General features: G+C 38.6%; 2 protein-coding genes across 2 annotated transcripts in view; both read right to left on the bottom strand.

Annotated features, from left to right (window-relative positions):
* Positions 1 to 618: 618 nt before the first annotated feature.
* Positions 619 to 16,372, bottom strand: ARL9 (ADP ribosylation factor like GTPase 9). Its single transcript, XM_032397939.1, has 4 exons — positions 16,094 to 16,372; positions 12,378 to 12,540; positions 9,490 to 9,665; positions 619 to 1,070 (listed from the first exon to the last, which is right to left on the bottom strand). Exons 1-4 carry the CDS (start codon positions 16,370 to 16,372, stop codon positions 846 to 848), a joined length of 843 nt encoding a protein of 280 aa, XP_032253830.1. The 3' UTR covers positions 619 to 845.
* Positions 16,373 to 17,719: 1,347 nt separating this feature from the next.
* Positions 17,720 to 25,626, bottom strand: part of SRP72 (signal recognition particle 72) — a 31,955-nt gene continuing 24,048 nt past the window's right edge. Inside the window, exons 17-19 of the mRNA XM_032400434.1 lie at positions 23,609 to 23,646; positions 20,412 to 20,571; positions 17,720 to 19,781 (exon numbers count right to left, since the gene is read on the bottom strand). Of these exons, the coding sequence (XP_032256325.1) occupies positions 19,604 to 19,781; positions 20,412 to 20,571; positions 23,609 to 23,646 (376 nt within the window). The 3' untranslated portion in view covers positions 17,720 to 19,603. The remainder of the gene's footprint in view (positions 19,782 to 20,411; positions 20,572 to 23,608; positions 23,647 to 25,626) is intronic.

The following is a 25,626-nucleotide window of genomic DNA, read 5'->3' as shown; positions in this document are numbered from 1 at the left end:
GATGGACATCTTGGCTCTTTCCACAGTTTGGCTATTGTGGACATTGCTGCTATAAACATCGGGGTGCACGTACAGATGTTGGCGGGCATGCGGAGAAAGGGGAACCCTCCTCCACTGTTGGTGGGAATGCAAGCTGGTGCAGCCACTCTGGAAAACAGTATGGAGGTTCCTCAAAAAGTTGAAAATAGAGCTACCATATGATCCAGCAATTGAAGTCCTTTTGTTTTTTAACAAGACAAGACACTAAGGTTAAAAGTTGGATTTTTATCATGTTTGTAGGTAAACAGAGTTATCATAAAATATTTCTGGTGAAGAAAGCTTATCTATGTATAAAAGTGAAATGTCAAGTATTTAAAAATCAAATCCTCAGTGTTCCTATTCTAGTATATAAGGCTCCTGAAAGAGAAGGCTTTTCTAAATCTTTCTAAATGCTGTTAATTTATATTTCTATGTATGTCTGATAGTGCTCACTTTTCTCATTGCCTTATCCTGATATTTCTTTCCTTACAGTGTTAAGTGAATCTACTTAAGGAAAGACACCTCGATTTTTACTTGAAAAGAGGTAGTTTATTAAAATATTTTAATATAAATCTCATGTCATCAAAAAACTGCAAATGGTTTGAATGCTTACTAATGTTCACTTTAATTTTGTTGATGATAATCCAAATACCCCCCGAATATATTATTTTACCAATATTTTTAAAGTTTAAAATCTAAACATAGAGAGGCTCTTAATCAATTAACATTATCTTTCTATATATGTCATGCACTAAGAAAATAGGAAATGGCTTATTTTTTATTGGACAGTGGAAACCTTTGGCTTCAAACCTGTCACTCAACACTCCCTAGGGAGATTTAGATTGAGAGCTGCACAGTGGGCCTGGGCATGGTCCCTGCACATCTGCAGCCAGGTGTGCAATCAAGTCTTTGGCATCTTGCATGACGGAGGGTATTTCTGAGCCGTTCTCAGTCACTTGGGTTCCAAACAAGAACATCTTCCTGTCATTTCCCACCTCAGACAATGCCAAAGCTTCATGGATATCTGTAATACGATAGGCTGCTTCAAGATCCTTCACCCAGAATAGAAAAAGGATAGGAAAAAGCTGGTTATTTTGCAATCCTTTTGGATAGATACATTTATTATTCTCATTTATTGCTCTCAATGATTAAAACCTCTGTTTTAATGTGAAGGATATTGTGACCCCATTATTATGACCCCAGTGGTTGTCTTTTTTAATCAGAATTACATCAGCAATGGGGCATCTGGCTGGCTTAGTTGGTAGAACTCCTGATCTTGGGGTTGTGAGTTTGAGCCCCATATTGGGTATAGAGATTACTTACCAAAAAAATGAGAGAAAAATAAAGGGCAGCAGAATTATACCAGCAGTTACGAGCTATCATCAAGAAAGAATTTTCGGAATGAAATTAAGCCATTCTATACCTTAATCAGTTTTACAAACACTTTGGTCAATCTGCTTCTATTTTTGTTTTTCCATTTCTTTTTTATTTATCCAAAATCATACTCAATAGGATCAATTTTTTTTTTTATTGAAGTACAGTTGACATACAATATTACATTAGTTTTCGGTGTACAACATAGTAATTTGACAACTCTGTATGTTACTCTATGCTCACCATAAGTGTAGCTACCATCTCTCACCATACAATGCTATTATGATACCATTGATTATATTCAGCATATACCACTATACACTGTACCTTTCATCCCTGTGACCTATTCATTCCATAACTGGAAGCCTGTATCTCCCATTCCCTTTCACTCCTTTTTGCCCATCCCTCTACCACTCTCCCCTCTGGCAACCATCAGTTTGTTCTCTGTATTTATGGGTCTATTTCTCCTTTTTATTTGTTTGTTCTTTTGTTGTCTAGATTCCAGATGTAAGTGAAATCGTATGGTATTTGTCTCATTTCACTTAGCATAATACCCTCTAGGTCCACCCCTGTTCTCACAAATGGCAAGATCTCATTCTTTTTTATGGTGAGTAATATTCCAATATATGTATATATACTACATCTTCTTTATCCATTTACCTGTTTATGGACACTTGGGTTGCTTCCTTATCGTGGCTACTGTAAATAATGCTGCAATAAACACATGGATGCATATACCTTTTCGAATTGGTGTGTTTTTTGCTTTTTTTGTTTTTTGGGTAAATACTCAGTAATAGAATTATTGGATCATATGGTATTTCTGTTTTTAATTTTGTGAGGACCCACCATAATGTTTTCCACAGTGCCTGTACCAATTTACTTTCCTGTCAGCAATGCACAGGGTCCTTTTTTCACATCCTTACCAACACTTGTTATTTCTTGTCTTTTTGATTCTAGCCATTCTGACAGGTGTGAAGTGATAGCTCATTGTGGTTTCGACTTGCATTTTGCTGATGATTAATGGTGTTGAGCATCTTTCTCATGTGTCTGTTGGACATCTGTATGTCTTCTTTGGAGAAATGTCTGTTCATCATATCTTCTACCTATTTTTAAATTGGATTATTTGTTTTTTGAATGTTGAGTTGTGTAAGTTCTCTACATATTTTGGATATTAAATCCTTATCAGATATATCGTTTGCAAATATCTTTTCCCAATCAGTATTTGCCTTTTTTAAAAAAGATTTTATTTATTTATTTGGGGGAGAGAGAGAGAGATAGCAAGAGAGAGCATGATCGGGGGAGCAGCAGGGAAGAGGGAGAAGTAGGCTCCCCACTGAGCAGGAAGCCAATTAGGGGCTCCATTCCACAGGATCCTGAGGATCTTAAGCCAACTGAACCACAGAGGCGCCCCTTGCCTTTTTGTTTTGTTGATGGATTCCTTTGATGTGCAGAAGCTTTGTATTTTTATGTAGTCCCAAAAGTTTATTTTTGCTTTTATTTCCCTTGCCTCAGGAGACATATCCAGAAAAATGTTTCTGGTGGTATATGGCTGCAGTTGATTACATTTCTAGATGTTGGTCATCCCAATATATTGCCTGTCTGAGATCAGAATTCATTTATTTTTAGAGCCTGTAGTAACTTTTTTTTAAAAAGATCTTATTTATTTATTTGACAGAGAGAGACACAGAGAGAGAGGGAACACAAGCAAGGAGAGTGGGAGAGGGAGAAGCAGGCTTCCCGCTTGAGCAGAGAGGCCGATGTGGGGCTCGCTCCCAGGACCCTGGGATTATGACCTGAGCTGAAGGCAGACTCTTAACAACTGAGCCACCCAGGCACCCCATAGAGCCTGTAGTAACTTTTGAACTGTGTTAATGGATCCAGTAACCTGTGTACAATGTCTCAAGGTAATAAATTCACTGATAGAACTGGAGAGGAAGAAAATACAAGGAGAATGTTGGATAAAAAGAGGGGTTCCTTGTAATGATAAAAGCCCATTAGGGATGGGGTGCCTGGCTGGCTCAGTCATTAGAGCATGGAACTCTTGATCACAGGTTCATGAGTTGGAGCCCCACGTTGGATGTAGAGTCTACTTTAAAAAAAGAAGAAGAAGAAGAAGATGAAGGGGCATCGGCCTTCGGCTCAGGTCATGATCCCAGAGTCCCAGAATGGAGTCCCACCTTGGGTTCCCACTAGCGGGGAGTTTGTTTCTCCCTCTGCCCCTCCCTCCACTCATGCACGCTCTCTCTCTCTCTCTCTCTCTCTCTCTTTCTCACTCTCACTTGCCCACCATGCATCTTTTCTGATCACAATGCTATGAAACTAGATATCAACCACAAGAAAAAAAAATCTGGAAAGAGCACAAATAGATGGAGGCTAAATAACATGCTACTAAAAATGAGTGGGTCAACCAAGAAATAAAAAATTACATGGAGAAAAATGAAAATGAAAACACAACGGTCCAAAATCTTTGGGAAGGGAAGTTTATAGCAATACAGGCCCACCTCAAGAAGCAAGAAAAATCTCAGGTAAACAAACTACCTGTACACATAAAGGAGCTATAAAAAGAACAAAACCGCAAACTAGCAGAAGGAAGGAAATAATAAAGACTGGAGCAGAAATAAATGACATGGACACTAAACAAACAAACAAAAACAAAACAAAACAAAAAAACAACAGAACAGATCAATGAAACCAGAAGCTGGTTCTGTGAAAAGATCAACAAAATTGATAAACCTTTAGCCAGACTCATAAAGAGAGAGGGAGAGAGAGGACTCAAACAAAATAAAAAACAAGAGGAGAAATAACAGCTGACACCACACAAATACTAATGATTGTAAAAGAATGTCATGAAAAATTATATGCCAACAAATTGGACAACCTACAAGAAATGGATAAATTCCTAGAAACATATAACCTCCCAAAACTGAATCAGGAAGAAATAAAAATCTGAACAGGCCAATTACCAGCAATGAAATCGAATCAGTAATCAAAAACTTCCAACAAACAAAAGTCCAGGACCATATGGCTTCATAGGTGAATTCTACCAAACATTTAAAGAAGAGTTAATACCTATTCTTCTCAAAATATTTCAGAAAACAGGAAAACTTCCAAATTCATTCTATGAGGCCAGCATTATACTGATACCAAAACCAGAGAAAGACACCACAAAAAAGAGAACTACAAGCCAATATCTCTGATGAACATAGATGCAAAAATCCTTAACAAAATATTAGCAAACAAAATCCAACAATACATTAAAAAATATATTCACCACGATCAAGTGGGATTTATTCCTGGGATGCTAGAGTGGTTCAATATTTACAAATCAAGCAACATGATACATCACATCAATAAAAGAAAGGATAAAAACCATATGATCATTTCAATAGTTGCAGAAAAAGCATTTGACAATGTAATTAATCCACTCATGATAAAAAACCCTCCACAAAGTAGGTTTAGAGAGAACATACCTCAACACAATAAAGACCTTATATGAAAAACCCCCAGCTAACATCATACTTAATGAGGAAAAACCGAAAGTTTTCCCCTAAGGTAAGGAACAAGACAAGGATGTCCACTCTCACCACTATTATTCAACATAGTACTGGAAGTCCTAGCCACAGCAATCAGCCAAGAAATTTAGCAAGTAATTTGGGTTAGTAAGGAAGAAGTCAAATTTTCACTATTTGCAGATGACATGGCACAATATATAGAAAATGCTAAAGACTCCACCAAAAAACTACTAGAACTGATAAATGAATTCAGTAAAGTTGCAAGATACAAAATCAATGTACAGAAATCTGTTGCATTTTTATATGCTAATAATGAAGCAGCAGAAAGAGAAATTAAGAAAAAAATCTCATTTATAATGGCATCAAAAATAATAAAATACCTAGGAATAAACCTAACCAAGGAGCCAAAGACATGTATTCTGAAAACTATGAAACTCTGTTGAAAGAAATTGAAGACAACACAAGGAAATGGAAAGACATCCCATGCTCATGGATTGAAAGAACAAAGATTGTTAAAATGTCTATATAACCCATAGCAATATACAGATTTAATGCAATAGCTATCAAAATACCAACAGCATTTTTCACAGAACTAGAACAAACAATCCTAAAATTTGTATAAAACCAAAAAAGACCCCCCAAAGCCAAAGCAATCTTGAAAAAGAAAAACAAAACTGGAGGTAGCACAATTCTAGACTTCAAGTTATATTACAAAGCTGTAGTAATCAAAACAGTATGGTACTGGCACAAAAACAGACACACAGATCAACAGAACAGAGTACAAAGCTCAGAAATAAACTCACAATTATATGGTCAATTAAGCTAGGACAAAGGAGGCAAGGATATGTAATGGGAAAAACAAGTGGTGTTGGGAAAACAGGACAGCAACATGCAAAAGAATGAAACTGGATCATTTTCTTACACAATAACGAAAACAAACTAAAAATGGATTAAGGACTTAAATGTGAGACCTGAAACCATAAAAATCCTAGAAGAGACACAGGCAGTAATTTCTCTGAAATTGGTCATAGCAACATCTTTCTAGATATGTCTGCTGAGGCAAGGGAAACAAAAGCAAAAATAAACTATTGGAAGTATATGAAAATAAAAAGCTTCTCCACAACAAAAACAAAACAAAACAAAAAACAACCAACAAAATTAAAAGACAAGCTCCTGAATGGGAGAAGATATTCACAAATGACATATCCAATAAAGAATTAGTATCCAAAATATATAAAGAACTTACACAACTCAAAACACACAAAAAAACCAAATAATCCAATTAAAAAACAGACAGAAGACATGAACAGACATTTTCTAAAGACAACATACAAATGGCCAACAGACACATGAAAAGATGCTCAAATCACTCATCATCAGGGAAATGCAAATCAAAACCACAATGAGTTATCACCTCACACCTTTCAGAATGGCTAAAATCAAAACCACAAGAAATAACAAGTGTTGGTGAGAATGTGGAGAAAAAGGAACCCTCGTGCACTGTTGGTAGGAATGTAAACTGGTGCAGCCATTGTGGAAAATAGTTCCTCCAAAGATTAAAAATAGAACTACCCTGGGACGTCTGGCTGACTCAGTCAGTAGAGCATGTGACCCTTGATCAAAGTCATGAGTTCGTGCCCCACACTGGGTGTAGAGTTTACTTAAAAAAAAAAAAAAAAAAAAATAGAACTACCCTATAATCTAGTAATCACACTATTGGGTATTTTCCCAAAGAATAAGGAAACACTAATTCAAAGGGATATATGCACCCCTGGGTTTATTGAAGCATTATTTACAACTGTCAAACTATGGAAGCAACCCAAGTATCCATCAATAGATGGCTAAAGAAGATGTGGTATACACACACACACACACACACACACACACACACACACACAGAGGAATATTACTCAGCCATAAAAAAGTATGAAATCTTGCCATTTGCAACAACATGGATGGATCTAGAGAGTATAATGCTAAGTGAAATAAGCCAGTAAGAGAAAGACAAATACCATATGATTTCACTCCATGTGAAATTTAAGATACAAAAGAAACAAAGGAAATAAAAAGAGGTATACCAAAAAACATACTCTTAACTATAGAGAACAAACAGTTACCAGAGGGGAGGTGAGTGGGGGGTGGGTGAAATAGGTGAAGAGGGTTAAGAGTATACTTTCTTGATGAGCACTGAGTAATATGTGGAACTACTGAATCACTATTATTATACACCTGAAAGTAATATATTGCTGTATGTTAACCACATTGGAATGAAAATAATTTTTTAAAAATGTGGTGGTTTAAAAAAATAAATGGAAAGCTATATATAAAGAAGAGAACCATAAGCAAAGTAAAATAATTGTCAACAGGCTGCTGAAGAAGATATATGTAATGCATATAAGTAACATAGGATTATTTTTCCCAAAGATATGAAAGATTTCTACAACTCAAATAAGAAAAGATAAATACCCTAATAGAAATTTGGGAAGAGATATTAAAAGACAATTCACAGGGGTGCCTGGGTGGCTCAGTCAGTTGAGCAACCGGCTCTTGACTGCCACTCGGGTCACGATTTGGGGTTGTGGGATCGAGCCCCATGTCGGACTCTGCACTGGGCAGGGAGCCTGCTTGAGATTCTTTCTCTCCCTCTCCCTCTGCCCCTCCCCTCTCTCTCACTTGCTCTCCCTCTTTATAAAAATAAATAAATAAAAGACAACTCACAGATGTGGAAATTAGTTTCAAAGAATGAAACGAATTTGAAACTAATAACCAATGCACATCTGAAAAGATGTTCAAGCTCACTAGTAATTAAGGAAATGCAAATTAAAATATAGGATAAAATTTCAGCCCCATCAGATTGGCAGAAATGAAAAAGTTTGACAATACCAAGTATTGAGATGGATGTGAAGTTGCAAAAATCTATCATATTCTGCTGGTGGAAGAATAAATTGGTGCAATATCTTTGGAAAGCAACTTGGTAAGATCTAGTAAAACTGAATATGTACAAATCCAGAAACCCAGCAATTCCTCTCTTAGGTGTATGCACTAGAGAAATGTTGATACACATCTACAAGGAGACACATACATGAAGATTCACTGCGGCAGTTTAGAACAATAAACAATTGGAAATAACCCAAACACCCAGCATGAAAATGGTATAATTGTGGTATATTCATCCAATGGAATACCATACAGCTCACTTACATGTACCATGGTCTTTGTAATTTGTGGTATTTAAGATGCTGCAGTTCAAAACAAAACAAAACAAAAGCTCCAGCCTTTCTTTTCAATATAATCTGCAGGACTAGCGTCCATGCTGAACTGTAACATAGGCTCCTTCTTTAGGTCATCATTTGTTAACTACTTAGTTTACTGCCATAAGCATTCACCCTTAGAAGTAGTGGAAGAATCAAGTTCCTTAATGATTGGCAATCTTAGCAATTGAAGGAGGGGCTTTAGTATTACAATACTATAGATGTTTAATTTTTTTTAACTTTTTTTTTATTGTGGTAAAATACACATAACAAAATTTACCATCTTAACCATGTATGAGTGTACAGTTCAGTACATTCACACTGTTGTGCAACCATCCACCTCCAGAAGTCTTTTCATCTTGCAAAACTGCAACTCTGTACCCACAAAGCAATAACTCCCATTTCTCCTTCCCCCAACCCAAGGCAACCATCACCAATATAAACTCTGTACCCATTAAACAATGACTCCTCCTTCTCCTCTCCTCCCATTCCCTGGTAACCTCTAATCTACTTTCTGTCTCTATGAATTTGACTATTCTAGGTACCTCATGAACGTGGAATTATACAATATTAGTTGTTTTGTTGCTGGCTTATTTCTCTTAGCATAATGTCCTTAAGGTTTATCCATATCACAGCATGTGTCAGAATTTCCTTTTTTAAGGCTGAATGATACTCCCTTGTATGTATATATCACATTTTGTTTATCCATTCATCCATGGAGGGACACTTGGGTTACTTCTACCTTTTGACTATTGTGAATAATTCTTCTGTGAACATGGATGTATGAGTATCTGTTTGAGTTCCTGCTTTCAATTCTTTTGAGTATATACCCAGACGTGGAATTCCTGGATTATATGTGAGTTCCATTTTTAATTTTTTAAGGAACTGCCATGCTGTTTTCTAAAGTGGCTGCACCATTTTACATTCCCAACGACACTGTACAGGGTTCCAATTTCTCCATGGTTGTTTAATATTTTTTATGTATGTGAAATAAATTCAGGTCAGGCTAATTGATCTAAAGCAAACTATTTCTTTATGTATGGTAGACACTCAAATATTTTGTTGAAATCAATTCAACCATCAGTAAATGTTTATTGAATTAAATTCAATGCATATTTGTTGAATTTCTACTATGCTTGTTCAGTATAAGGGACACAAAGATGAATAATGGTCTTTATTCTCAAGGGGTTTATAATCTAGGAGATCTTATAAGTATAAAATAAACTGAATATACAGCATATTTTTAAATATCTAGCTATTAAAAGTAGACATTTCTATTTCTTTTAGTAATAATAAAACTATTGAGTAAAATTTATATTTGCCCAAATTTTTACCTGTTTGTTTGCAAACACAACCAGAGGAAGGATTGGGTTTGTTCCGATTAATTGATGAAGGTGTTTCTTGGCTTCAGGTAATCTGTTGTGATCAGCTGAATCCACCACAAAGATCAGCAGCAATCCTCTGGATAGGTACATTTCCCAATAGGAACGGAAAGGTTCACTGCCACCAACTACAGAGAAGAGTAGAGAAAGAAGACACCAAAAAACATTGCAGAAGCATCCACTGAGGAGGCAGGAAAGGCACTTTTAGATAATTTCCAAACACTGGACGGGTGTTCTGATAAAATGCCACTGTGTAAGACTGTACCCAATTCTGAGAATGGCCAGAGACATGTTCCTAGGGAAATGGCTGGTGGGAATATTTACCCTCCATAAGTGGTTCAGTCATTCTGGGACACAAAGACTCAGCATAAAGACACTAGATCCACTACAGTGGATACAGTGGATACCCCCGATCTGTAATTCATAGCGGCCACGGGGGCCGCTGCCTATCACTTAAGCTCAGAAAATGGGAATATGTTACTAAAATAATTCAGGGTGATAGGTTAAAACACACCTTTCTCCAAAATAAGTTTTAAATAGACTGAATTCACTGGCCAGCCTCACTTGCACCATCTTTTTCCTTTGTCAAAATCCCAGAACTAATTTCTCCTCTTAACATTGCACTAAGATTTAATAGGATCCTGTGGGCATTTAAGAATACTTGGCTCAGAAAAAAAACGCCTTTGGATTATTTCATTCTGCTGATTCTCCCCAGAAGAAACTTACTGGTAATGATAATAATATATACACAATGAATTTAATTTTTATTTTTCTCCTAGAACGAGGCTGGCAAACTATGGCCCAAGTCTAAATCTGGCCCACTGCCTATTTTTGTACAGCCCAGGAACAAAGAATGGATTTTACATTTTTAAGTGTTGGGGGAAAAAAAAGAGAAAGAATAACATTTCATGACACTGGAACATTATATCACATTTGTATTTCAGTGTCTACAAATAACGGTTTATAAGAACATAGACGTGGACTTATTCACATATTGTCTATGGCTGCTTCCAAACTACAACAGAGTTTAGTAGCTGCATAGAGACCATGCAGCCCCCAAAGCCTAAATTATTTACTACCTAGCCCTTTACAGAAAAAGTTTGAAGACCTTTGTTTTAGGAATTTAACAAAAACATTTAAAATACTACTGGGAAAGTGTCTCAAGATTTGTCTGTCCTTTGTTTTCCTTTTACAGAGCTAGACTAATTCCCTAAAGTATTTTGTGTAATTCACTTTTTAAAAGAATGTTGTGTAATCTTCTAAGTAATTCATATGGTTTTAATATATTTAGTTTAAGCATGAATGAACATTTGGGTTGTTCCTCAACTTTTTTTGTGACATCATGACATTTCACCTATATAGGGATTTTTATCTTTTTGTTATTAACTTCTAACTTAATTGCAATGTATTCAAAGAACATGGTTTGTATGATGCCCCTTCTCTGAAAAATTTGTTAACACTTGCTGTATGGTCCACCAGGTGGTCAATTTTGGTAAATATTCCATGAGTCTTTGAGAAGAACATGTATTTTAGCTTTGGGACGTAGCTAAAATTGTCTAATTGAACAATCTTATATTGTCCATTGGATGAAACTTGTTGATTGTGTTCAAATTCTTTGTATCTTTGCTGATTTTTTTCCTCTTTGATTCTATTAATAATTGACAATATGTTGAAATCCCTCACTCCAATGGTAAATATGTCTATTTTTTTCCCTAGTTGGATTCTCCCTTTCTTTTCATTCCTTTGTTCCTTCCTTCCTTTCTTTTCACTTTTCATATTTTGAGACTATTTTCTTAGCTATCTATTTGGTTAAAATTATTATTTCTTCTATAGCTTCTGAACAAATTAAAACCTCTATTCCTGATTATGTTGTTAGCTGAAAGATTTGCCTACACGTTGACCAATTTCTCTGCCCATATGTTCTTTTTGTAACTGGATGAAAGCAAAAATAAAAAGTTGATTACAGTAATCTAAGGGAGAGATGGTGTAGGTTCCAACTGAAATAGGTGCAGTAGGAAAGGATATAGCTGATGAATTCAAGCTTTGTTTAGAGGTAGAAAAATTCATAGTGTTTTATTTGTGGACTGGAGTTGGGGGTGCAAAAGGAGACATTAAGGGTGACTCCTAGTTTTCTGGCTTGAGTAACACGATAGGTGAAGAACCATTTACTGAGCAGTAGATTATAGGGAAAGGAACAGATATGGAGATAAATCAAGTACTTTGTTTTGACCATTTTAGGTTTGAGAGTCCAAATTAGATATCCAGGTAAAGATGTCAGGTGACATTTGGGTATGCTTGGGCTGGATAGATAAATTTGGGAGTCATTAGCATAGAGATGGTATTTAAGGCCAATAGGATGGAGGAAATCATCCAAGGAGAGAATGTAAAGAACAGAATCTAATGCAACTTTGGGGAATAGCAATATTTAGAGGGGGGTGACTCCAGAATTACTTTAGCGTAGAGACTTCTGGGCTGCCCTCTGGTTATAAAAAGAGGTTTGGGGCTTGTTTATAGTTGCATTTGCAGAGAAGGAAGTATGTTGTATTTACTTAGATTGAATGTTTATTGGGGGTAGTAAGGGACAAGAGAGACTATTATAGGAGGGGGTGCTATAGCCTTCCTTGCAGCTCCCTCGTATGCCAGCCCTGAAAAAAGGAGGAAATAAGAATAGGAAGTGATTTCCTCCACAGTGCACTATTAAACTATATATGCATTCTAAAAGTGTAGGAAAACCTGACCCAGTGTCACTTTTCATAAGGGTGTAATGTTGCTAACAGTATGTCTGGCTTAAGGTATAACAAGATAAGCCTATCCTGTTACTAATGAGAAAGAGGGCTTACTCTCCAGAAACTCCATCTGGCTATCTTCAGTGTTGATGCACACTGCATTGAAACCTTGGGTGGGTGCCACGCTGTGCTGGACTCTGTTTAAAGCTAGAGAGTGCAGAACACTGGTCTTTCCTGCTCCATCCAGGCCCAACACAAGGATCTGCTTATTTTTCTCCTGTGAAAACAAAAGACAAATCAATAAACCTATGCAACCAGGGCCTTGTTTTCCTGGGTCCTGGCAGTGTGCCTGCCTGTGATAGGACCCAATAATAATTGCGAAATTGTAAACCAGAACAAAACTTCACAGAACATTTAATATGTCTAGGAGCACCTGGCTGGCTCAGTTGGTAGAGCATGGGACTCTTGGTCTTGGGGTCATGAGTTCAAGCCCCATGTTGGGCATAGAGCTTACTTAAAAAAAAATTAATAGATCTAGAACAAACTGTACCAAACAGTTTGTATTTTATAACCAGCCATTAGTTATGTGGTATTAATCATACCACATCCCTCCAACCCCCAACTGGAATGATGGTGATTAATCTATTAAATATAGACTTCATATATATATATCAGGATTTATAGGAGGTGCCACAGATTGCAGGATCAATTTTCAGACTTCACTTTGCTTCTTGAGTTCATGTCCACTGGGGATTGCTTCAGAATTCAGTTTGTTGTTTGGGATCTTGGGACCTCTATGGTTCATGTACTGACTATGCCATTCAGCATGTAAGCACCTAAGGTCTCATATTATTGATCTGTTTTCTTTTCCTAATTGGATCACTAACTAGATTAAAAGACTTTAGGGCAAGTGAATACTTTTTAATATAAGTATCATGATTAAATGAAAAGGCTAAGGTTATAGAAATTGTTAAACAGGTTCCTATCACAAATGAACATTTATTTTAGAACCTGATGTTAAAACCTGTTGAACTTGACATAAACTTTAGAAAGAAGCATTCCACCAACATACCAGACTTAGAAATTTTTATGACAAGTGATTGAGAGACAAGAAGGGCAGGCTGGTATGAAAAGTTCAAAGGTGGCTTTTAGGGTGCACAATTTAAAGTGAACAGTAATAAATGACCAACAATACAGCCAGATTACCCATAGGAATTCAATTCTATTTCCCAAACTGCCTACTGAAGAAGTTTCTCATGCACAAAAACACCAGTAATTATCTTCAATGACATTGGTTTGGAAATAATAATCTTTTACATTTGCACTTGAACACTAAATATTGACATTAGATTTAGACTGGGTTTCTAATAGAAAGTTAATTTTTTTCACTATCCCACTTTTTTTGAAAATAAGATCTATGTGAAAGTAAGATGTTTGAAGATCTGCTCTAATATGGTTGTATAGAGAGCATGATTTATGAAAACTGTCTTTTGAATAACAGAATTAGAAAAAGTACATGTTTGTTTTTGGAGTTCTTGATGGCTCAAAGCAAATGGTATTTCCATAGTTATTTTCTTTTTCTTTTTCTTTTTTTAAGATTTTATTTATTTATTTGACAGAGAGAGACACAGCGAGAGAGGGAACACAAGCAGGGGGGAGTGGGAGAGGGAGAAGCAGGGTTCCCGCTGAGCAGGGAGCCCAATGTGGGACTCGATCCCAGGACCCTGGGATCATGACCTGAGCAGAAGGCAGATGCTTAACGACTGAGCCACCCAGGCACCCCTCCATAGTTATTTTCTATCTTCATCCCCATTCCCTCCCATCTGCATCTAAACGTTATAGTGTCATTCTGGGAGTGTGGTGGTGAGGAAGAAGGACTTCATTGATAGAGAATACTTCGTAGGATGATTTAAATTGCATGCTTTAAAACAAAGTTGGGCCCAAGAAATGGCTGTAGGGTGTGGATTGTGTCCCCCTTACTGTCTCTACCAATGGCCCCACTTAAGGCTACCCCAACATATTTTATCAATTCCAAGATGCACTCCTCCCCCCATTTTAACATCTCCAAAATGAGAGTTTTACAATTCATGTCTTTTTTTTTTTTGAGAAAGAGCGTAGGCTGTGGGATTAGGGGAAGGGGCAGAGGGAGGGAGAGAGAATCCCAAGAAGACTCCTGGCTGAGTGCAGAGCTCCAGGTGGGACTTGATCTCAGGACCCTGAGATCATGACCTGAGCTGAAATCAAGAGTGGGATGCTTAACCGACTGAGCCACCCAAGTGTCTGGGTATGTCATATTTTGATTGGCAGCACTTTTTTTTTCTTTCTCAGTGGTGCTAAAATAATGGTATCTGAGATCCTATGAAATATTGTGAGTAAAAACAGTTCCCTACTCTCTTTCCAACCACATGCCTGTCCTTACTCTACCCTGTCTAGGAATTCTGCAGTCACTGATGCTTACATTTTACTTTATTTTTTAGCAAAACACATGCTAAACTACATGCTTTCTCATGTTTATCATCTCTTCAGGAAAGCTAGGATTACTGTTAAGCCAAAAGTTCTGACACAATTTGTGATTTTGAACACCACTGTTCCCTGTCAATAGTCATTCTTTTAACAATATATGGATCTATAATAATCTGTGTTTTACCAGAGATCAAATCGCAGTTAATAATTCAAATTGTTTAGGGGCGCCTAGGAGGCTCAGTCGTTAAGCCTCTCTACCTTTGGCTCAGGTCATGATCCCAAGGGTCATGATCCGAGTCCTGGGATGTAGCCCCACATCGGGCTTCCTGCTCGGCGGAGAGCCTGTTTCTCCCTCTCCGCCCCCCGCCCCTGCTTGTGTTCCCTCTCTCGCTGTCTGTCAAATAAATAAAATCTTTAAAAAAAAAAAAATTAAAATTGTTTAGAACCAGAAAGCACCTGTGAGCTCAGGAACTCCAGGAGCAAGAAGCTTATTAAGCTGATCCAAACAATGCCTGTTTTTTCTTTCTTTTTATCCTCCACCCCCTCAATTTTTTCACTGTGGTAAAATACACATAATATAAAATTTACCATCTTACCCATTATTAAGCATACAATTCAGTGGTATTAAATACATTCATGATGCTGTGCAGCCATCACCACCCTCCATCTCCCTAACTCTTCATCCTGTAAAACTGAAACTCTGTAGTCATTACCATTCTCTCTCCCCTCAGCCTCAGGCAACCAATTCTACTCCACGATTCTGACCACTCTAGGTACCTCATATAAATAGTACCATAGGTATTTCTTTTTGTGATTGCAGTGCAGAGACCTCTCAGTTACAACTTTGTGACCGTCCCTCTGGGCGCTGGTAGCCGGGAAACAACGGAAGCAGTAACCACGGAGAAGGTCCAGCCCTCACACACATCTGCACGAATTCAGGAACCCTGCACTACGGAAAGGAGTCGGATAGAGCCCGAGCGCGGCGACGGCTCGGGGCTGGTTTCGGCACTGTAGGCGGGGTGTGCGCCCGCGCCGCCGAGCGCTGCACGGAGACGGCGCCCGAGAAGGGCCGCTTCCGCCCCGTGCACACCAACCGGGACCTCTTCTTCCTCACCGCTACCCCGGCCGAGGGTGGGACGCAGGGGCCGGGTTAGGAGTGAGGGTAAGGCAGGTGACAGGGAGAAGGGGCTAGCGACGGGTCTTGCGAAGCGTGGCACACCCACTTCCACCCACAGATTAAAATGCCCTCAAAGGAGGCCTGATTCCCTCCCGCGCAGGTCGGGGCCTCGGACGTAACAGAGCCGGCGGCGCTCGGGCCTGACCGCCCCCGCGGCCTTGGAGAGCGGGTCGAGGCGCCCGTCCCTTACCGGCGGCTCCAGCGGGGGCTTCGTCAAGGCGCTGTTGTCCTTCTCTTTCTCTTCTTTTCCCTTAAGTTGTTCCTTCTCTTTCTCGGTCTCCCGCTCTTTCCTCTTTTCCTCTTTACAGTTACTTTTCTCCTCCTTTCCCTTTTCTTTTCCCTTAATTTTCTCCTTCTCCACCTCCTTCTTTTTCTCTTTCTCCTCCTTTCCTTTTTCCCGAATTTTCTCTTTCTCTGGCTCCTTCCCCTTCCTCACCTTCCCCTTCTCCATCACCCTTCCCTTCTCCATCACCCTTCCCTTCTCCATCCCCACCGGCCTGATTTCCTTCACTCCTTACGCGCGCCCGCGCGCTGGAGCCTGGGCCTTGGGTCCCGGCAGGTGTGGCCCCCGTGACGGACGCAGGGTGGAGACGTAGGTCCACGCGGCGTAGACAACACCCGCGGTCACTGCGCGGCCGAGGCCAGTCCCCCGGCGCGCTGGGTGCCGCGGGGCATCTGACCCCCGCTAGCGGGGGTCTGCGGCGCAGCGGCCTCGCCGATCCCGGGGCGGGGAAGGGGAGATAGCGGAGGGAGCTAGGGGAAGCGTTGACCCAGGGAGGTGGGGAGGCCCAGCCGCGGGAGTGGGAGAGACCCGCGGGACTGCTCTTCCGAGTAGGAAAAACACCCCAGGCGACACCTCCTCCGGAGGTCGCACTATGGCCCCGATTCCCTTGTGCTGGGCGCAGTGTCTCCGAAAGGCCTTCCAAGCCAGCCCAGTTCCTAGCGTGTCACCACTCCCACATCATCCTAGAGCCGCCCGACCCTCGAGTCTCCCATCGGAAGAACACTTCGGAAGCCAGCGTCCAGAGCGTTCCAGAGGTTTCCCCGCCTCTCCCAGCCAGTAATCACAAGCCTGAAAAGTGAACGCGGGTATCTTCCCGCCCTCCGTCCCGTGTTAACTCCACTAGGAGTGTCTAGAGGCCGCTATCCAGGACGCTTAAGAGAAACATGAACAGCTCGCTTATTTTAAATTCCCGCTACGTATCGTTTAAACAAAATTACCTGGAGATTAAATTAGTAGTCCGCCAGGAACATAGATACTAGTAATGATGGGTATTAAACAACTAAACAAAATAGTCACGAACAATGATCCCGTATGTAGCAAATTAGGTAACCCATGGGGCTTTTCAAAGGTGGTGGTAACATTTCTTAAACTGGTTGAAAAGTATAGGGATGGTTCTTTTTATTATTTTGTTAAACTGCTCTCAAGAATATATTTCACAATCTAATGAAATTATCTTAATGCAATAAACTGACTCTCTTTCATCAGATCTACTGTTCAGATAGGCTTGTAAGGAACAGTGAATGACAGGCTGTTCCAGGTTTGAGTGATGTAAATGTTTAAGGTTAGCAGTTTACAAGCAGCCTTGAAAATGCTGTGGTTAGTAACTTAAAAAATGTTTACTCCTCAATTTGTTTATAAACACATATGAACATGATGAATTGTCAGTGAAGTTACAACTGGGTTCTCTCGGTTCCATCAGATTAGGTTTGAAGCTTTGTGGAAGGGGCAAGAAACAATTTTAGATATTTAGCCTAAAAAATTCTTAGGTATACCAACCAGGAAGTCCTCAATAAAATGCCAGAACCCAAAACACCTTAATCCATACTCACTACTAGAATATTTTATTTTAAAATGTACCACAGTGAATGGATGTATCCATACTGGCTTTTATAAATGTACACACACACATACAAAGTATATGTCCTTGATTAAAGACCTGTCCAAAAGAAGAAATAATTACTAGAAAATTACTGTAGATGCTTATACTTCATTTGACAATTATAACTTATTTCAATTGAGGTTTCAGTTGCTTAGTAATGACTGGTAATAACAATGGCTAGTAATCACAATGACTAAATAGAGAAATGTAACTTTCACTCTTGGTGCCTTGGGTCAAAATTTTCAACGATGGATAACTTTCACCAAAATTCTGTAGCTCAGTTAACCTAAAAATGATTATCCTTCACCACAGAAATTTAATGGAATCCTAAATAACAAATTTATGAACAATTATTCCTGTAATGGGGTATATATTCAGAAGGAATAAGTACAACACTCTTACCAAAAGATTATTCTCTAAGCTCAAAAAGTATTATGTCATAGTAAGTCATTCATATATAAGAGGGTCGTCTCTTGTCTAATTAGGTGTTACTGCAGATTCTGATTAGGCAGCACCACATTTCTTACTCTTGTAAAGGAGGAAAGCCTTTTAAAAAATTATCTTTGAAGAAGTTTCAATAGATATGTTCAGAGTCAAACACAGCAGCACTTTATTAACAAGGATGAAGTAATATGATCACAAGGAAATACTCAAAGTCTAAATTCAATGCTATCTTGGGCAGCACAAAATGAATACTAACAAAGGTGGCATCCCAGTGTGCCTGTCTCACAGCTGTTCAATGGGAAAGTGGCTTGTAAGCAAGGAAGACCAGAGCAACACTGATACCAGACTGTACAATACTTCATTACTTTGAGAAGGGTAATGAATAGTTGTACCCCAAATGACAAAGGTGAGTCATTTTAGTATCTATTAATTGGGCCAAACAGTTCTGTTAAGTTCTAATACTGCCCACTACTGAACTCTGAAGGATTTCCTCTCTACCTCAGAAGTCAATGTTCATGCTCTTGACAGGGCCATTAAATCTTTCTGATTGAGACACTCCAAACCCATCTGACCTCAGAACACTGGGTCTAAGAGTCAACTTCTTACAACATTGATACATTTTCCTTGAGTTAATGGTGCTAAATCAGCATAATGTCATCATAATCTGAAAACAATACGGGGTGCAAAGGAGTATATATTTACATATATATGTGTGTATATATGTACATACACACACATTTCATTACTACATATATATAGTATCCCATACTCCAGGATCACACGACAGAGAATTTATGGTTAAAATTGATCATGACATTTACTTTAGTTTTCCTGTGGTCATTCATGTAATGAAGTGAAGAACACCAGTGTATTAATAAGGTCCCCTTTATCACATGATATTTCTAAGCAGATATTTGGAATGCTCAGAAGATTCCACTTTCAGTCTCCTAAGGCCTCCTAAGACATAATTTAAAGTGGGATTTGCTAGGAACAAGTATCTTCGGACTCTAGTTGAAACAGAAGTAGGTTCTGTTTAAATCCTAGGAAACTGGATAACATGCCTTGTTTGTGAAACTGAAGAAACACCAGATCACAGCACACAAAGAGAAAGAATGCAACAGAGATCAAGGTGGGAAAATGCCCCATTATTTTGAGTCCTTATCATCTGTGCAAAGCTAGGTGGTACAAGCAGGCCAAGTATGACTAGGCAGAGGTTGAGGAAGATGTTTTCCTGTGTGACGACGCACAAGAAAATCATTTCATGAAATGTGGGGATGGGAGAGGGAGTAGCTCTGTGCTTCTTGCTGTGTTACCTTTATTATGTTCTTAGTGTCAGTGCGACTAAAAATAGCCTGCAAACAAGAATGTTCTAATCACCAGCCACCTTTTCCACCTTTCTTCTTTTTCTGTTGCTGTTTCTTTTTTGTGGCTGGAGCCCCTGCAGGTTTCTGGTGTCTTGGGGGTATGATATTACTTGTAGATGCAGATGCTGTTGCTGCGCTGCCAGGTCTTGGGGAGGTTGGTGGGCTGCTCACAGTTTTACTGGCATCCCTGAAATCAGATCAGGAGAGTGCTGGTCATTCATACATTCAACAAAGGAAAAGACTATAAAAACATATGTACGTGGATTTCACTTTCTACTCCTAACAATCTCCCACACATATTCTGTTTCTTTTAAAGTGGGCTCCCCGACTTCCTATCCATTTTTCTTTTGAATACATTTACTGCTTTATAAAGAAAAAGTAATATATGGTTCATGCCAATTTTTAGAAAGCGTAGGAAAAAGAGAAAAAAAATTTAAATGACTCATAATCCTATAATATAAGAATAACTTTAGTAACATTTTTAATACTTCTTCCTAATCATTTTATTTATAGTATCTGTTGTTCTTTATACTCAATTAGTTGAATGACTCAGTGTATTTAGCTTCCTTTTGAAGATACTGGAATCCTAATATTTACGATACAATTCTATAATCCTAATATTTATAATATAATCAAATCAAAACACATTTTCTTTCCTTTACATAAGCTTATTGGCAAAAAACACCTATTAAAGATATCTGACTGTATTCCTTATACTTGAAATATATTTTAAAAATTCTTACTAATGATCCTGAGTCCATCTGAGAAAGAATCAACCTATGCTTTGAGTGACTTCAACTGAGGAGCAATGACTTACAGTTCAGATGAAGCTCCTGCAGTTGCTCCCTGGGTCCCTTTTCCAATCTGATCCTTCTTTTTACCCTTCTTTCTCCCCCGGTAGTAAGAACGTTCTCGCATTGGTAGCCATCTTTCTGGATCTGGGGTCACCTTTGGGTCATAATTCTTAGGCAGTTTTCCTGTGTAATAAGCGTTAAAGAAATGAGGTATGTCTATAATGGTTTCAAGATAGTTTGCTTAAGGGTGCCTGGGTGGCTCAGTTGGTTAAGCGACTGCCTTCGGCTCAGGTTATGATCCTGGAGTCCCAGGATTGAGTCCCGCATCGGGCTCCCTGCTCAGCGGGGAGTCTGCTTCTCCCTCTGATCCTCCCCCCTCTCATGTGCTCTCTCTCTCTCAAATAAATAAATAAAATCTTAAAAAAAAAAAGATAGTTTGCTTAAAGAATGTGTCCAAGGCCTGGAAATAAATAACATTAAAACTGAAACAAGTTCATCTGAGAAAGTTTTATTTGTATAATCTAGCCAGGGAAAAGACCTTATTAAGCATGATACAAAATTCAGAAGCCATGAAGGAAAAGACTTCACATATGTATCTATTAAAAAAAAAAATTTTTTTTAAGTTTTATTTATTTTTAAGTAATCTCTGTACCTAACATGAGGCCCAAACTCACAACCCTAAGATCAGGAGTTCTGACTGAGCCAGCCAGGTGCCGCTATATAAAAAATGTTTAATTTCATTTGGTAAGAGATACATTTTTAAGAGGAATAACAAAAAAAATTTGCATACTATATAAGAGAGTGGACTGATATTCTTAATATAGAAAGAGGTCTTAATAATCAATAGATAAATCATTAAAAGAAAAATGGGCACTGTTGTAATTAGGGTAAAAGCCAGGAGAAACAGAAGTCCTTAATCATGTGAAAAAATGTTCCACCTCACTAATTATAAATGAAAAAGGTAGCAAAATTCTATCAAACTAACAAATATTAAAAGCAGTAACAATACCCAGTGTTGATGAGATAGTGAGAAACAATCAAACACTATGGCAGAAGTGTACAATGGTATAGCCTTTGTAGAGAGTAATTTAATTTGGCAGTACTAGTCAAAATTAATACTTCTAGAAATTTATCCTGTAGATACCCATAAGACACAAAGTTATATATAAGAACATGGGGTGCCTGGGTGGCTCAATCAGTTGAGCATCTGATTCTTGATGTCAGCTCAGGTCATGATCTCAGGATCATGGGATTGAACCCCACACTGGGCTACATGCAGAGTGGGAAGTCTCCTTTTCTCCCTCTCTACCCCCCAACCCCGCTTGCACTCTCTCTCTAAAATAAATAAATAAATCTTTAAAAAAAAAAAAGGATATTCTCTATGGTTTTCTTTAAAATAATTAACTTAAGTGTCTATCAGTAAGAGATTGATTAAATAAATTACAGTATGCCCACACTATAAGCAGCTATAGCTATGGGGACACCTGGGTGGCTCAGTCAGTTAAGCATCTGCCTTTGGCTCAGGTCATGATCCCAGGGTCCTGGGACTGAGTCCCACATCAGGCTCCTGGCTCAGCTGGGGGGCCTGCTTCTCCCTCTGCCTACCGCTCTCCCTGCTTGTGCGCGCACTCTCCCTCTCTCCTCCCTGCCCGACAAATAAATAAATAAAAAATCTTTAAAAAAAAAAAAAAAGCTATAGCTATGGGTTAAAAAGTACATCCATATTTAATAATTTGGAGAAATGTCTGCACGATACAGTCTAAAGTAGAAGATTAAAACAAATTATCCTGAAGACATTGTTCATACCAATTTTGTAAAAACTTTTATTGACTGAGCATGTAAATGTATGTATAATAATGTATGTTTCTATATACAAAAAAGTTATATTGTAATTATCTCTGGGAGTATGAATTTCGGGTAGGGAATTTTCCATGCTTTATTGCCATTGTATAATGACAGAAGTTTTGTGTGTTCTTAGAATGAGCATATATCGCTTTTAAGTTTAAAAAATACTCGTCTGGAAACCACAAAAAATAGAAAAGTGATATTGCAGGTTATTGCTACCTGTACTTACCAGCTGTTCCCTTGCAGTACTACTAATACATAAAACAAATACTTAGCATGCAACTCAATCTCAGGTTTGTGAGTTCGAGACCCATGTTGGGCATGGAGCCTACTTAAAAATAAACGAAAGAAAGAAGGAAAGACAGAATGAATCTGATTTATACCACAGATTTCCCAGAGTCAGGAACAGGTAGGTGGCTCCAGGGATAACCTCTGACTAGATGAAGCCAAACATGGTAATTCTACCCACTCTTGCCAGGAATTAAGAACACAGCCTAAGCCAATCAATGCACGTCATTCTCCTGGTTAATGGCTCAGGTTTGGACAATGACCTATGTTGGCCCATGAGATTAATGGGAAAGACATGACAACTGCAGAAAGGCCCTCTTTGAACTGCTGGATATAAATGACAAGCCCCAGAGGCGCCTGGGTGGTGCAGTCAGTTGAGCATCCAACTTTTGGTTTTGGCTCAGGTCATGATCTTGGGGTCGTAAGACTGAGCCTCGTGTTGCACTCCGTGCTCAGCATGGAGTCTGCTTGGGACTCTCTCTCCCTCTCCCTCTGCCCCTGCCCTCCCCCCAGCCCCCACATGCACTCTCTAAATAAATCTTAAAAAAAAAAAGACAAGCCCAGACCGTTGCTAACAAACATATGACTCTAATGGGATTCAGTTTTGTATACAGATGAACAAAGAGATACAACTTCTAGATCAGTCAACCTTTCCTATACACAGCCATTTTCATAAACAGCCAGTTTGATGGAGTTCAGTTTGTAGCTGAAAGCAGCCTAATGAATAAAGGACTTACTATGTGCCAGGCATCATTCTGAGATCTTTACATGTGGTATCTCATTTAATCTTATGAAGTATATAACTATCACATTCCATTTTATAGATGAAAAACTCAGGCAGGTACATTAAGTAATCTGTTCACAGTCACAGCAAAAGAGCAACGTTCACTAGAGCAACAATCTGAATTCAGGCAATCAAACTCTCTAGAGCTATAGTCTTTAAAGTAAAAAAAAATAATTTATAGTCAAGACAAAAGTCAGTGCTCAAAGACAGTAGAGAGAACAGTATTTTTGTCTGAAGATTTTTATATTGGGCTAAATTCAAACTTTTATCTTGTAAAATCTAAAGATAAAAAAAAATCCTTACCCTTCTTTTTCTTTTTCTTCTTTTTCAAATCTCCCTGTCTATAAAAAGAAGAAAAACCATTACCATAGTCATGATAAAATATTTACACAGCTTTAAACATGTGCAAAAGAGTGAGCTGGGCACTTTATCATTAAGCATTTAAGATGTGGCACTGTCTCACCAAAGTTAATAAACTAGCTGGGATATTAATACTGGTTAAGTTTAATCAAGCTTCACATACTGTAGTTTTTGGAAAGTTGTTTAAAAAAGAGGATTAGCTAGGTTTTCAGATTACATTCCCATACATTAAGTCTATGTAAAAAGAGAAGAAATCTGCACAAGCATGAAAATCTACAATACTATGTTAAGTTACATGTTTGGCAAAACTAGAGAACAGATAACTAAACACTTAGGCAAGAACATGCATAGGTATCATACATGCCAAGACTATCCCTGGGAGGGTATGTAAGACAAGTAACATTGGTAGTGACCTTGGAGAGAGGAGAGCACACAGGGATGGGAAGCTTTTACTTTCTACGTTTTTATTTTCCAAATCTTGAACCTGGTGAGTTTACTGAATTTTTTAAGTAAAATCTTTATTAAATACACTAAAAAAAAAGGGAAGGGGTGCTGAAAGGAGCATCAGAAATAAAACACTTCAAAAATAATTAAGTACTCTGATGGCTATAAGAGGAAGACATCAAAAATATCTCTGTAAATAATCCTACATGATATGCCTCTATGGGAACTATGAAACAGTGAATTAAAATGATGAGACAGCAACAATCTCTGCCAAAAATTCATTCTACCAAGTCATTCAATTGTGAAAATTCTTTCAGGGTATCCTGAAGAATAAGAAATGCAACATACAGTGTCGTACTTTAAAGAGCTTCATCTCTCACCCAGACTGCAACAGTCTTCTAAACTGTCTCTACAAATCACTCTCCAGCCATACCTGCTATTTCCCAAAGGTTCTCTGCCCTTTTTTTTTTTAAGATTTTACTTATTTATTTGACAGAGAGAGACACAGCGAGAGAGGGAACACAAGCAGGGGCAGAGGGAGAGGGAGAAGCAGGCTTCCCGCCGAGCAGGGAGCCCGATGTGGGGCTCGATCCCAGGACCCCGGGATCATGACCTGAGCCAAAGGCAGACGCTTAACGACTGAGCCACCCAGGTGCCCCTCTGCCCTTTCTTATTTGCCTTTGCTCACACTTGGCCTAATTCATCCTCCTCCAAAGTCAACACAATCACCTCTTCCATGAGGTGATTTCCTAACCCCCGACTGTCCCCAGGAAGGACTATACCCCCTGGTGTACTCCTCTATGCCCTGCACAATCACAGAACATGCAACCTTTATTGCAATTACTGCAATACTTCCTTCTGCGAGACTTAGGTTCTTTTAAGGGCAAGGACCATGACTTATTTTTTGTCAACAACATAGTTTATCTTCAAAAGAAACTAAACCTTTGAGGTGCCTGGCTGGCTCAGTCAGTAGAGCATGTGACTCTTGATCTCAGGGTTGTGAGTTCAAGCCCCACGTGGGGTGTAGAGATTCCTTAAAAATAAAATCTTAAAAAAACCCCAAGAAACTAAACCTTTGTATCCAAAAGTTAGTATAAAAGGCTTTAATAATGCCTAATGAAAATAATGTGCTGAAATTTAAAAGCCTAAAAGCCAATATCTTAATAATTGTCTAAGGAAAAGGAGAGGATTAAAGGACTAGAAAAGAACTATATTCTTACTAATTACTAAACTCTGTTTTGAAAGAGGAAAAAAGTACTGAAAATAATTAAATAGGGGACGCCTGGATGGCTCAGTCAGTTAGGCATCCACCTCTTGATCTCGGCTCAGGTCATGATCTCAGGATCGTGAGTTCAAGCCCTGCGCTGGGCTCCACACTGAGCATGGGTGGGGGAGCGGGGAGACAGAGTGAGAGTTCAGAGAGAGAGAGAGAAAGAAAGGAAGGAAGACCTTTAAATAGGCATTATTTGAAAATCCCCTTAAGATGTGGCTTGAATTTTTCAATTTTGGGGTTCTTG

This window comes from Phoca vitulina, unplaced genomic scaffold, assembly GCF_004348235.1.
Source record: "Phoca vitulina isolate PV1807 unplaced genomic scaffold, GSC_HSeal_1.0 scaffold3, whole genome shotgun sequence".
Taxonomy (NCBI): domain Eukaryota; kingdom Metazoa; phylum Chordata; class Mammalia; order Carnivora; family Phocidae; genus Phoca; species Phoca vitulina.
Note: the sequence above shows the minus strand (reverse complement) of the source record. Positions and strands in the feature narration are given on the sequence as shown.

Coding starts and splice junctions, on each gene's coding strand:
- ARL9 (XM_032397939.1), bottom strand. CDS start 16,372: ATGGAGAAGGGAAGGGTGATGGAGAAGGGGAAGGTGAGGAAGGGGAAG. Junction 12,541..16,093: donor AGCCCCCGCTGGAGCCGCCG/GTAAGGGACGGG, acceptor TTGTTTTCACAG/GAGAAAAATAAGCAGATCCT. Junction 9,666..12,377: donor CCAGATGGAGTTTCTGGAGA/GTAAGCCCTCTT, acceptor TCTTCTCTGTAG/TTGGTGGCAGTGAACCTTTC.